This window comes from Bombus impatiens, unplaced genomic scaffold (genome assembly GCF_000188095.3).
Source record: "Bombus impatiens unplaced genomic scaffold, BIMP_2.2 scf_0019, whole genome shotgun sequence".
NCBI classification, from domain to species: Eukaryota; Metazoa; Arthropoda; class Insecta; order Hymenoptera; family Apidae; genus Bombus; species Bombus impatiens.
This window is the reverse complement of record NT_176438.1, coordinates 1,156,682-1,170,987: the sequence shown is the minus strand read 5'-3', so window position 1 is coordinate 1,170,987 and position 14,306 is coordinate 1,156,682. Positions and strand designations below refer to the sequence as shown.

The following is a 14,306-nucleotide window of genomic DNA, read 5'->3' as shown; positions in this document are numbered from 1 at the left end:
GAATGGGCTTTCCATGATTGTGAAATAGCGTAATTAATTATTATTATTATTATTATTCGAAACAATCGATAAAATTACGAGCGATGTTATAACAATCAAACGATGAGGTATTTTCTACGAAATATCGTGAATTATTTCGTTAATAGTTCTATTTTAACTCGTTATAGAATATATCGCCAACAAGAACAGGTACTGTTTGGTATCTAATACACGTATTCGACCGTTACTGTACGCCAAACTATCAAAACGTTGAATAAATCGTTCATAGACTTGTACAAATCAAATATTTGTATAAATACAAATAGATAAGAAACGTAAAATATATTTTATATTTTGATCGTAGACTTCCAAAGAATTATGTCGAATGATTTTGACGGTTTTATAGAAGGATCTCTATGAGAGACTTCAGTGTCTATTTCAATTTCAACAAAGCATCTAACGCTTTGGAAACTTCGGCGAATATGTCATCCACACTGCCTTCAGCATTGATCTACATGAAACATTGAAGAAGGTTCCATTATTGCGTCTATTCGTTATCAGGATTTGTTTATATTGAGTTGTTGGAAAAATTCGTAGCATTTTTAACAGTCGATCTATTCTATTCTCTAAATTTAGTCTATTCTGCGTGTCATATATACTCGATGAGATTTCCGGAAGAATTACTTATACACAAGCGTATACCTTTGCGGAACGCTGCTTGAACACAGTTACTACGTCTAATTGGACAGCAAATACATCGATTAAAGATAAAAAGTTGGTATTGATCGAGAAAAAAACACGTCGTGTGCCAACAACAACAAGAAAAAAAAAAGAAAGATTTATAAAGAAGGACAAGAGAATCTCTCGAAGAAGCAAACGATCACGAAACTACTCGATAAATCGCTCGATGAAACTCGTCGAAGTGATGCATATCGTGTCATTCGTTTTCCATAAAGATCCAATAATTTAAAATTTTATAAAAATTGATATTGGCTGAAAGGCACCAAAATTATCATAAGTTAACGTAATCGGTTACCGAAGTATGTAGGAGAAAACTATTTGTGAAAACGCAGAACAGCGCGAATTCTGATGTCACGAAAGCTTACTATACATATACATGTACAATATGTACATATGTTCTTTCAAACTCCTTTTCACTACGATCTTTCCAAATAGCCCAATATGTTGAAAAGAATTAGAAAATGATCGCACGAATACTCACTCTTAGAACTTTGTCTTTGTAATGGTTAACAATTTCTACATTTTTTACGTTAAATATCTGAATTCTCTTTTTGATCGTTTCAAGATTATCGTCAGCTCTTTGCGATACTGCTGCGCGCCCTAGTAGCCTCTTCTCTAACGTTTCGTTCGAAACATCGAAGAAAATGATTAAATCGACAGGACACACCTAAATTCATGAAAATACTCGCGATTAGTCTTGTTTCTCTGTCTTTCTCTCTTTTACGTTACCAATTCCCAATTTTCCCTTTCATTTCATAGCGTATTTCATAACTTTTGGTCCATTACTTTGTAACATTTTAACACAGACAATATTACGTGTTTGCGTCAAATATACAGTGGATTCCCGTATAACGCGAGTTCCTACAACGCAATCCCTATAACGCGCCAAATACATATGACAAAGCAAGATAATAAATTCATTGAAAGGATCGAACCTGTATGAGCGAAGCCGATTCGACGATTGAAAATGAATATTTAATTCCAACGGAACGAAGGCGTTGGAATGTGATTTTGGACGATTCGGATAGTGACTAACAATCAAGATTGTACAAGTATTTTTCAATTTGAAAAAATGTTAAAAAGCATGATGCATAAATTTATGTAATTACATTTTTATTAAATTTCAATGAAATAAGAGATTTTTTACAAACGTTAATAATATGTTTTGTTTTCAATCATCTTCGTATATATGCCATTTATTTTTAAACTTCCGTCTTATTTGATGAAACGTACTTTACTTGCTAGGTTATACGCGTTACGTACGAGAAAACTTCCCGTACAGCTCGATTTCCTGTAACGCCAATTCATATAGCACGTAACGTATTAACCGCATTATACGAGAGTCTACTGTACACTGTAGGTGAATAAAAATACGTAAGTTCTATGGAAGGTTAGAAAAGTAAATAAATTTCTCTGTGTTATAACGTAGCGTGCGACATAGACTCGTTGGTATTTCGAAACTTCGATAATCTTTCTATTGGGAATTGCTACTGCTTATTGCTATAATTAGACTATGAATATTTGCATTTATAAGAAATTTATTAGAAATGTACAGAATGTACATAGTATCTATTATAAAGATACAGGATGTCTCATCTTTTTCCATAAAACGATGCCGGTATATTGTACCAAGTATATCAAGTAGAAGAAAGAAAAAATCATACAAATCGCACAAGTATGATGGATAATTACTCATAAGTACTTTCTTTGAAAAGATTTTCATAATTTTATGTTACGCACATTTCCGTTAAAATATTCTTCTTTTTCTACTTTTCATTATTTATTTATGCGTATAACAACATGAAACTTTGCTCAATCGCTCATTGGATAAATCCAAAAATTCTTTCAAATTGGTCATAAATGATAAACAACTGAAAATATTCACTAGAAATACGTTAAAAAAAGGTCCATCTGTGGAGTAAATTAAAAAGACACGGTTTTAAACCAAACTGTATGTATCGATGACTAATGTCTCCTCGTGAGACATCTTGCAGAGACTATAAAACCTATGACTATAAAACCATATACTTGAAACAGTATAAAACATTCGCCCATATAAACGTCAACGATTCTTTCTTATAAACATGCGTAGTCTAGTTATACGTAATATGTAATATTTTTATAATCGTCGTGTTAATGCTTACTTTCTTTTCGAAAAGGAGACCTTGTTCTAATTCACGGGGATATCCGTCAATAAGAAATCCAGTTTTTGTAGCTTTTTCCTTCTTAGCCTTTTCCATCCGTTCTCTTATCAGGTCCAGTACGATATCCTAGTAAAACAAAGAATATTTTTATACTTTTCTATCATGTACTATGTATATTTTAATTACAGCGTTCTCGTTTGTATACTTTTTATTATTTGTTTTATTTTTATTTTTTAATAGGTTATGGGTTACGAAAGTAGCTTAGGAAAAAGACCAAATACAAAAAAGATCGCTGAAACTTTTATTAGCTATAATTTTGTCCATTTCTTAAAAAATAGGCCTATTCGAATATAGTTAATAATCTTTTTTACGTTCTTTTCCATCGTTTTCGCTCATTATATACGTCAAACGTACTCGTCCGATATTAAGAGATACGCCATGTTCGAACAAAGTATGGAATAATGTAAAGACAATTTGGACGATCTTGGACTATATTGGACGATCTTTTTAAAGATCTTTTAAATGATTTACACAGAGTGTATAGATACTTGCGATAAATATTTTCTAACTCGTACACACTACTTGTACATTTCAGATCCGTTCAAAATGTTTTCAAAATGGGAAATGAAACACATGACATACGTGTGTGTATGCTATGTATATATACCATGTATTCCTAAACTATGTAGCTATTTGAAAAATTTGAAAAAAAGAGTTTCGTAATATTTTCTAGGCTTATGTTCGTTCTTTTCAAGAACGAAACAACTGAATAGAATATAGTAATATAGAATGCAGTGTTTTTCCTATAATCAATAACTTGGAAGATAATCGCATGTAAAATCGACTTTACGCGCGTCATTGAAATAATGATTTTTATGTTCGAAGATTCAGGGGTATCCATCTTCCTTACCCAATCGACCTTAAATTTTGCACAGATTAGTGATTTTTATTAATGGAAACTGTTCCGGCAGTCTGTGCGTAACGAACCGTGAAGAAGATATTTTTGCCCAAGAGTAAAAGAGTATATGTATGTACAAGCGTATAGTAGATTAGTGACGATCCATAACCTATTCTCACCAGGCCTGGTCAAATGACCGGTTTCAAAATTCCATTAAAAATTGTACATTCATCGTTATTTCTTTCGTTCGTCTAACTTCATATAAATTCTCATATTAACAAAAATCGAGGAATTGATTAATCAGATAATATAAGAATTTACATAAAGTTCGATGAACAAAAGAAATTATTCGTTGCCAAAAGTATCGCTATTGTAGCTAACATTTTCTTGCGCGTACTTGTATCGTGTTTAACTTGAAACCAACTGGCACGTTCGTCTCGAATACATCCCGGACCATCCCTGGTCAGTGGTCGTATAAAAATACTAACGCGTAAACAGCACAAACACGAGGCGGACACGGAACGGGTACCGTTGTGCGGAAATGGATCTTTAATAAGCTTGTGATTCATCTTCGGATAACGAATAAACCATCCATCGCCAGATAACATACAGGGTGCGGCTGAATAACATGTACAAGTGAACACAAAGCGAGTCCTTATAAAAAATAAATACAAAATATCGAATAAAATTTTTTCATTAAGATCTAGTTTTCGAGAAAATCGAGTTTGAAAACTTCTCAAGTATACTTGAACATGGCTAATTACCGACTGGATACGAGTAAATAATTGATAGGTTGTTATCGTAGAAGCGAAAGTATGTACAAAATATAAAATAAAATATTTTCGTTCAAGGCTTTATTTTCAAGAAAATAGAGTTCGAACATGTTTAATTAGGAATCGATCTAGTACTTACACGCGTACGATGAATTTTCAAATTTATTTTTTCTTGAGAAACAGAGCGTCTTGAGAAAAAATTTTATTGTACATTTTCCGTTTATTTTTACACGTAGAATGACCTTCTGTCGATTATACAGTTCTGTCTAGTCCAGAATTAGCTACATTCAAATATACTTGATAAATTTTCAAATTCGATTTTTTTGTAAATTAAGTCTTAAATGAAAAAATTTTATTCTATATTTTGTTCTTATTTTTTCATAAGGAATCACCTCGTGCCCGCTTGTACGTATTATTCGGCCGCACCCTGTATATCTTGTCTATAATTTTATCGCTCTACGCTTGACGATTATTTTTACAGACTTGTATCGCGTGGTTCGACATTTCTTAAAACTCATATAACGTACGATGACGTACGCGAGTTTTAGTCATAGATACCAACTTCGACCGATAACAAAGTAAACAAAAATTCACCATTTTTTATGTACCGTTATATGCATCTGTAAGAAGAGTATTCGTATTTATTACGTATGTACATATAAGTATAGTAATTATAACAATAATTGAATATTTTATAGTGAATAATAGATGATACATATATAATGTCGCTATTTGATTAAAGATCTATTATCGATAGATAGATAATGCAGAAACCGACAGAGTAAAATCTGGGAACAATCTGGAGATATTACATATGTATGTTACATACATATCTATATGTTTATAGCATTAATACATCGTTAAACAACGTCTGCACTGTTTACATATTTCGATAACTCTTTGTCATTTATTTGGTATTAGGTAGCTTCGTAAGTGCATTCCTAAAAAAAACTTGTCTTACTTGACAATGAATTTCTTCATTTGAAATCTTTTCACCTAGCTTTTATTTTTTAAAAGCTTTTGAAATATTCAGTTTGTTTGTTATAAAAAAAAATGTTTTATCAAGATCAGAATATGAGTAAGATGAAATATATTTTTTATGAGTAATTAATATTTCTTATTTACTACTACTATTTACTATTATTCCCTATACTTAATTGCTCTATCTTTAACCGATGTATTTGATATCCAGCTACAAGCAGTATCTATTATCGAGTAAAAGAATATTTAAATAACTATTTCGATTCCATTCCGAGTCGTACAACGCGTAGGATATAACAGAAAAAATCAATTGGCAAAAACAATACGAATACTTTTCAAGCAACTCACAAATTCATGGAATAATCTGACATCGTGTTTAAACATTACGAAACATTATTTACCGTTGGGACAAATAAACCTTGGGACATGGTTTCCTGTAGCGAAGCTCCTCTGGGACTACCACTGGCAACTTCTTCTCGCAGTAGATCACCGCTGCTTATGTGAAAGAATCCATATTTTGCAATTATTCGTTCGCACTGTGTTCCTTTCCCACATCCTGGTCCACCGATTATCCAGACGGTCTTCATCCTCTCAGATTTTCCCGATGCTTCTCGTACAGTGGATATAAATTCTTGTTCGAGATATAACTTGCAAATGTCCGCTACTGCCGTCTGTTTTTCGTCCTAGCAAGAATGTACCTTTTGCCCATTAATTCAATTCCATCAGATTTTGAACATTATGATGGCGATCTGTTTGGTTAGTTTCCCTAAATGATCGATACGCGAATGTTCCACGGATGATTTCACGTTGCACCAATGTGAAATATTTCACAGATTAATTAGTATACGTACATATGTATTCAATAACGTATTTGCTACCAAAAGAATTCGCACGTCATTGTATACGAAGATCACGAAAGAGGATCACACGACAAGCTCATTTTTCTCGAATTTCCGATTTTAATATCGCTTCACGACGAATTTGACTATGACAGCACGATCGTGAAAGTGAAAACAAGCCCAAAGGCGTAACGAAATCTTGACAAGGTTATAATACATATAAAAAGGGATGGGATAAGTCAAGCAGGAGTGGATACACTGATAAAAGAAGGAAAACAAGCGAAAAAGAAATGTAGAAGAAAACAGTGCAGATACAGTGAAGGGTATAAATTATAAATTCATTAGAACAACGGGAAGAAAGGAAGGAAGGAAGGAATAGCACAGATAAGATATGAAAATACAGAAAAATGGAACGTGATAGCTGAAAGAAGATGTGACCTGTGCGGGAACAGATGCGCTAAGACATCTAGTACCACATTGTAGAAAAACAGAGGGAGAAATTAGCATAGAAGACGACGCGGAAAGTAAAGGAGGTGAAAAAAGGAAAGGTGAGGATAGAAGATTTTAGAATTCAGAATTTTAAACGGAGAAGGTTAAAGATTCGCGAACCATGCCACCATATCATGTGCATTACGATTACACTACTAGTCATTTCAAACGCTAATAGCAACCGTTTTAACCTGTTAACTGCGAACTTTAGTATCAAAAATACCTTACAGGGTGCGCAGATAAAATCAAACAATGACGAGTATACACGTCAAGCGCAGTTAACTGGTTAAATACCTGGTTATCAGGGGATTAACGAAGATATCATATTCTAATTTTATCTAAGGTTTAGAAGCACGGTTTATATCTCTTTCTTACATCTCTTATTTATACTTATTATAAATATATTTATATCTATTACGGCATTGATAGACTGCTTATAAGCAAGGTGTTTGCGTTTTTATGGATTATTATTATGAATTAGCATTCTTGCGATTAGCGAAAATCGTGAAAAGACTAGAAATGAAAAAAATTGTTACACTGCGTTTTACTGATCCATACAACAGACTGCGTCGATTCAATCTTGTTATATTCGCAATATTTTCCAAAAGACAAAGCTAATCTTTAACTTTTTGAATGACATTTAGCAATTACCCAAGACATACAAGTGCTTTTGGCAAATATTAATATTATCTTTTATTATGATAGAAATATGATTAATACATATATATATATATTTCATAACCGCTTTAATTAGAACCGTTGATATGCATATATACAGCATATTTAACTACAAGCATTACGACTCGATCTAATAGATCTGATAGATCTACTGTTAAAAGTAAATAATAATTTTCGGGCACAAGTGCTTCGATTAGAAACTTGCTTTTTGTAGAAAATTTAATGTAATTAGTTTGTACTAATACACTGATACCTATATATATTTATTAATATATATTTATTAATTGTACCTTGTTATTTCGATTCCCTTGATCAATATATCTATTTTGCTTCTAATATTCTCTCTAACCGCGTATACTTCCCTTGAACTTTAAGGTAATTTTCATACATGAACGTTTTATGGTAGTAGGATTGAACGTTATGCATTAGCTTCAGCCCATTGACCACATAAATTAACGTTCGTATACGTGATTGTGTTAAAAATACTTGCTAGCGCTGGATTAAACTCATTCCCAGTCTCGAGTGCACATTACGTACGAAAGTACACATTTTTTCCTTTTTTCATCCACATTACGATGAATTATGAATTTTTACATCGCGTTAAAATAGCAAGGAAAATAATTCGTAAAAATACGAATAAATATACAAAATATTTTTACACAATTTAATATTTTTTTATCAATTTTAATACTTTTTCGTTTTCTTAATACTCGAAACAATATTACTTTTTTTATAATTTATTTTAATAGATCTAGATGCATGTTCAGTAATTTATATAATTTTGAAAACACTTGAGAAAAATACAGTGTTTATTTGTACAGCTGACTTTGTTTGTCAGATTGGCTATTATTCCATCTCGAAATGATGATATCGCTTGAACGATAAACATGATAAGTATTTCATATTTGCTCGTAATAAGGAGATTGAAATTGGCACGTTCTTTACGAAAGTAAGCTAGCCAAAAATTGCCAAAATTCTACAGTTTCTATTATTAAGAAATAAATCAAATTGCCATACTATTATCGTTCACGCTACATGTATCAAACTTCTCTATAGTGTATGCTTTCAGTAGCTTTTTTCTTACGGTTTCTAACGCAAAAAATGCTCAAAACAGACAAAATTTGTTTTACATAACGATACGAAACTAAAATTTCGTCAATTTCATTGCTGTTTGTATCTATAACTTTATTCTTAGTTAAAATAAAACACAGCTAATTTATTTATAACAGCTAAAATACAGCTTATTTATGTACTAGATATACGATTATGTATTAAATTACGTATTACCTACCTACCGCACTCAAGTATAAATACGAGGACAAACGAAATATTTATTCATCTTAAAGAAAGAGTACATGTATATATGAGAGCAAATATGAAATTTGTAATAAGTTAAAATTTTTAACTGATAGTGTACTAAACGCACTGTTATATAAATTAACTCGATATTCATTGTGATAGCCACTTATTATTATCATTTTATTGTAACGCGTATTAAATAATTGAAATGATAACGGTAATGAAAGCAAAACGAAACAGTAAAAATGGCGCGACTACAGAGCTATGAAAGCGCTATGCAGTATTTTAACAAGACAGAGAGAAACTATCGGAATAAATACAGCGACAACACATGTAACCGCTTACTTGCTACTCAAGATCCATCAGATTCAAGATTTCACTATTAACTAATAAAAGTTAAGAGAATACCTAATTAAAGCTTGTCCGTTAAAATTTTAAACATATCGATTTTTTATTGGCTCGTCGTCATCGGGTGGGAGTGATTTTACGCATGTGCAATGATGTAACATCAGCATCTTACATTCAAGATGAATACAGTACAAGTACAGTGTTACATAGTTCATGTAACTCACATCCCTGGCACCTTGAATTTCCTACCATCCTTAATATTACTACACGTAAATATCAATTTAAAAATGTGTAAAATCATTTTAGGGACGACAAGCGTGAAAAACTGCAGCACACACACAATCATATATATAATGTAAAAATCACATTTAGAAGGATAAGCATATGGAATTATATTCGGGAAATGCGATACAAATTCTTTAAGTTTTAAATATTTATTTGCTTTTACCTCGACAATAAAATTATCTTGTTCCGAAACGTACACGAATATACGATTTCGTTGAATTACACTTAAAGTTAATAGTATCGCGCAACACAAGATATACACTTTTTAGAATTTTATCGTTAATTGCCGTCAGAATTGTCAGAAACTTGCGCGCCTCGCTTAAAAGCTCTAACACGACTAGATTAATTTCAGCGCTTACACTGGTCACTCAGGGCGCAGATTATGTAGGTGGTTGTATTGGCATTAGATGTACATATATATATAAAAGCATCCGGTCGAATCTTACAAAGCGAATGCTTACAATGTTTAAAAATAAATATGCGGTAAATGTTGGACCTCAGTTTCTATTCGTGTAATCGGACCACGAATTACACCCACGCCCTCCCAACCCCAGCAATCCCTTTCGTACTGTTGACTGGTATCAGACTGTCAGCTGCTGACTCCAAATCCTGCGGTTTTCGTCTGCTTTTGGATGAACGAGCGAAATTTTCTCTTTGTTTAAATCAACGCCATCTGTCGCTTGTTTTAAAAAAGCTTACTAAAAGCTAAACTGGTGGAATGGTAATATTTATTATTTTATATATATTACTGTTAGGTAAAATAAAAGGCATACATGATATAACATTAAAAGATTGAAACAAGACTAAAGGCATTACATAAATGTTATTCATTTTAATCATAGTTATTGTAAAAAAAAATTACGCTTCCAAAGTAGCATGAAATTTTTGCTATTAAAACGTTAATACAAGAATACGTATATACGTACTACGCTGTAATCGAAAACAACAATTTTGTACAAATTTCGTTTAAACGATTTCGAATATTCGACCTTTTGTGATGGAGGTTATGTAGTAAAATATTAAAAACTAACAAAAGTAAAAAGCCGAATTATCATCTACTTTTTTCATTACTTTGTTATATTTCCTATCCATTATTAAATCATAAAATGTTACATAGTTAGGAATACAGTTAATGTAATTGCATCAATATATACGTATTAAAATGTACACATGTACATACTCCAACTCATGTAATATATTTATTCTATTTTTATGTAATTATCTATTTCAAAAATTATAATTTAAATTATCTCAAACATTAACAGGTTTAAATTCGAGATTTTTATTGGTCAGCCACTTTTTATGAAACTACTTCCGTTAAGTGTGAACGATACCTAACGCTTGTATCCTAGTAGAATCATCTCGAATACTATTTACAGGTTACTGAAGTAACTTTGCTCAAGCACAGTGAGTGAAATTTCAAGAAACTGAAAAGTTATAACGTGGGTTTATAAAAATGGTAAGCTGAGTAAATTTTTTATTTAAATTACAGAAAACATAAAACTTTTACTAAAAAATATGAATTTAGATTTATATTATGAATTTTGTTATAAACCGCTATATGTCGAAAATTAATATGATTTTATGTCAGCAAAATACAGTTCTTTTTAATAATAATGGGGAATTCTATACAAATGAGTTATTAAACTTAGAAAACTAGTAAAGCGAAATACAGAAAAATGAGTATTACATTATAGCTCTAACCTTATATGGAGATTAATTTCGGCTTACTCCCACAATGTGCATGTGGAAACAATCTAACTAATAGGTGGTGGTATTTCTAAAGTTCCAACAAAAACTGATCAGTTTTATTTACCATAAATATTTAACATGATAACAAAAGAAAAAAAATATTGTTTCTTAATTCATTTGTCTTGCTGAAATCTGACAGACATCATTAGTTTTATGCAGCCATAGTGTCATAAAAACACATGTACATGTATTAAATATAATATATTAAAAATGGGAAGATACATGAGAGTACATAATTATTGTTATTATAATCATCATTAACAATGATTATGTAGTTCATTCATATATGTGTATTTTTTTTGTAGCAACCTCAAATAATTTTACTTAAAGAAGGCACAGATGCATCACAAGGAAAACAACAGCTAATATCAAATATAAATGCATGTCAAATAGTAGTCGATGCTGTCAGAACTACTTTAGGTCCTCGAGGGATGGATAAACTTATTGTTGATCAAAATGGAAAAGCAACTATTTCGAATGATGGTGCAACCATTTTAAAATTGCTGGAAATTGTTCATCCTGCGGCAAAGACCCTAGTTGATATTGCAAAGTCTCAAGATGCAGAGGTAAATAATATGTTATAAATATAAACTCTGTAAAAACTTAAAATGTGATGTAATCAAAATATAACATTACTAGTTAATATACAGAGAACAGTATGTTAAGAACTTATAGACTGGTAACGTCTTGAAGATATGTAGTTATCTCAATAATGTTCAAACATTTTATTAAGTTATATCCTATATTAAACTCGTAATTGTTTTATACATGCCTCAATTTTATCATTTATTTTATAGGTTGGTGATGGTACTACGAGTGTAGTTTTATTAGCAGGAGAATTCTTGAAACAAATGAAGCCATTTATTGAAGAAGGAGTACATCCACGTATAATGATTAAAGCTCTTCGTCTTGCACTTCAAGTAGCAATTGAAAAAATAAATGCAGTAAGTGTAAAGATAGATAAGTCTGACCAAACAAAACTAGTGGAACTTTTAGAAGAGTGTGCAGCCACATCTATGAGTTCAAAATTAATTCATCAGCAAAAAGAGTTTTTCAGTCGTATGGTTGTAAAAGCTGTCATGATGCTTGATGAGATGTTACCTCTCAATATGATTGGTATTAAAAAGGTAAATTTATTTGAAAGCTAATTTACACAATATTGTGAAAAATGCTAAGTTACATTTGTTTATTATTACACATATATATATAGGTTTCTGGTGGAGCATTGGAAGATTCAGAACTGATTAAAGGTGTAGCTTTTAAGAAAACATTTTCTTATGCTGGATTTGAAATGCAACCTAAGAAATATCAAGATTGTAAAATCGCTCTATTAAATATAGAATTAGAACTTAAAGCAGAAAGAGACAATGCTGAAATACGTGTGGATAATGTTATGGAATATCAAAAAATAGTTGATGCAGAATGGCAAATTTTATATGACAAGCTTGACAAGATTCATAAGAGTGGAGCACAAGTAGTATTATCGAAATTACCAATCGGTGATGTCGCTACGCAATATTTCGCAGATCGAGACATGTTCTGCGCAGGTAGAGTTCCTGAAGAGGATTTAAAAAGGACAATGAAAGCATGTGGTGGAAGTATTCTAACAACTGTACATGACATCAAAGAATCAGATCTTGGTAGATGTGAAATGTTTGAGGAAAGACAAATTGGAGGGGAAAGGTATTTTAAATGCAACAAATAATCGGACGTTAATAATTAATGATTATTATATCAAAATAATTATTTTTAGATTTAATTTCTTCTATGAAGGATCACGTGCTAAAACATGTACATTTATACTTCGCGGAGGAGCAGAACAATTCTTAGAAGAAACAGAAAGATCTTTGCATGATGCTATCATGGTTGTTAGACGTTTGTTTAAAACAAATGCCTATGTAGCTGGTGGTGGAGCTATTGAGATGCAACTGTCGAAAACATTACGAGACTATTCTCGTGTAATAGCAGGAAAAGAACAACTTTTAATTGGAGCAATAGCTCGTGCACTTGAGGTTATTCCAAGGTACGTATTTTAGTTCAACTTTTATTTTAACATCTATAATTTTAATTTTTAAAAAAATAATAATTATACTAATTTCAGACAACTATGTGATAACGCTGGTTTTGATGCAACAAATATTTTGAACAAATTGCGACAGAAACAACATAAAGGCATGCATACTTATGGTGTTGATATCAATACCGAAGACATTGGTGATAATATGTTAGCTTATGTGTGGGAACCTGCTGTAGTAAAAATTAATGCCTTAACAGCTGCAACTGAAGCAGCATGTCTTATTTTATCTGTTGATGAAACTATAAAAAACCCCAAAAGTAGTCAGGATAATGGACCACATGCTCCAATGGGTCGTGGCATGGGAAGACCAATGTAATAATAAATCGCTTTATTAACTTAAAAAAAACATGTGCTAATGTATTGCAACAATTCGCTTATATGATTACAAATTATTCAACACAATTTTTACATACTTCTTTTCTATACTGTAATATAAGATAAAATGAATTTCAAAGTCTTGTTCCGGAAATAGTTCAATATTTTATCGCAAAAATATTTTATCACAATCAGGATAATATAGTAACATAATATTATGTTTATCGTATTTTACATACGTACGAGTTACAAGAATATCCACTTTTTATTTATAAAATTGTAAACTATTGATTTAATTGCGAAATTTAATATTAAAAGGAAAAATTCTTTTTACGCTTCACAAAAATTTAAAAGAACATGAAAATGTCGTCATTACATTATTGACCTTATAAATGTTAACATCAACGGTAACGGTAACTACAGCTTATTTGTTATTAAATTTCGCCATCATTGTATCATGAAATTCGTATAGGTCTCGATTTAGTTTTAATGTAACATTTTACATTTGCTTACTATTTTTAATAAAAAGCATTTCCTGTTTCACAAGTTTAAGTGTTGAGATAAAAATATAATATAATTTTGTTCGTTATCTTTACCTTACATTATCCTTAAAATACATATATTCTTAATTTAAATATTTAAACATTTTTACTGTAAGCTTATTCTAGGAATAAAAATTTTCACTAAAAGTTTTCATGAAGAGTATTA

General features: G+C 31.1%; 2 protein-coding genes across 6 annotated transcripts; one reads left to right on the top strand and one right to left on the bottom strand.

Moving 5' to 3' along the window:
• Positions 1–25: 25 nt before the first annotated feature.
• LOC100742577 (adenylate kinase isoenzyme 1) lies at positions 26–10,060 on the bottom strand. Of its 5 annotated transcripts, none has more exons than XM_003484613.4 (5): positions 9,618–10,060; positions 5,918–6,199; positions 2,865–2,990; positions 1,202–1,387; positions 26–490 (listed from the first exon to the last, which is right to left on the bottom strand). In XM_003484613.4, the coding sequence occupies exons 2-5, from the start codon at positions 6,101–6,103 to the stop codon at positions 413–415; spliced, it is 576 nt and encodes a 191-aa protein (XP_003484661.1). In that variant the 5' UTR covers positions 6,104–6,199; positions 9,618–10,060; the 3' UTR covers positions 26–412. The 5 variants fall into 5 exon arrangements, with proteins under 5 accessions (XP_003484661.1, XP_012236752.1, XP_012236729.1 ...); XM_012381329.3 differs by having other exon boundaries at positions 9,901–10,019; XM_012381306.3 differs by having other exon boundaries at positions 5,918–6,214; positions 9,618–9,890.
• Positions 10,061–10,756: 696 nt separating this feature from the next.
• Positions 10,757–14,144, top strand: LOC100742363 (T-complex protein 1 subunit eta). The gene is made up of 6 exons (XM_012381224.3): positions 10,757–10,913; positions 11,512–11,772; positions 12,004–12,333; positions 12,417–12,889; positions 12,960–13,229; positions 13,308–14,144. The coding sequence occupies exons 1-6, from the start codon at positions 10,911–10,913 to the stop codon at positions 13,597–13,599; spliced, it is 1,629 nt and encodes a 542-aa protein (XP_012236647.1). The 5' UTR covers positions 10,757–10,910; the 3' UTR covers positions 13,600–14,144.
• The last annotated feature ends 162 nt before the right edge of the window (positions 14,145–14,306 follow it).

Bases quoted from the DNA above. Each gene is read 5' to 3' on its own strand.
- LOC100742577 (XM_003484613.4), bottom strand. From the start codon at position 6,103: ATGAAGACCGTCTGGATAATCGGTGGACCAGGATGTGGGAAAGGAACA. The intron at 2,991-5,917 runs GTAAATAATGTT...TTGTTTTACTAG, and splicing joins AAGGTTTATTTGTCCCAACG to GATATCGTACTGGACCTGAT. The intron at 491-1,201 runs GTGAGTATTCGT...TGTTTCATGTAG, and splicing joins ACAAAGACAAAGTTCTAAGA to ATCAATGCTGAAGGCAGTGT.
- LOC100742363 (XM_012381224.3), top strand. The intron at 11,773-12,003 runs GTAAATAATATG...TTTATTTTATAG, and splicing joins CAAAGTCTCAAGATGCAGAG to GTTGGTGATGGTACTACGAG. The intron at 12,334-12,416 runs GTAAATTTATTT...ATATATATATAG, and splicing joins ATATGATTGGTATTAAAAAG to GTTTCTGGTGGAGCATTGGA.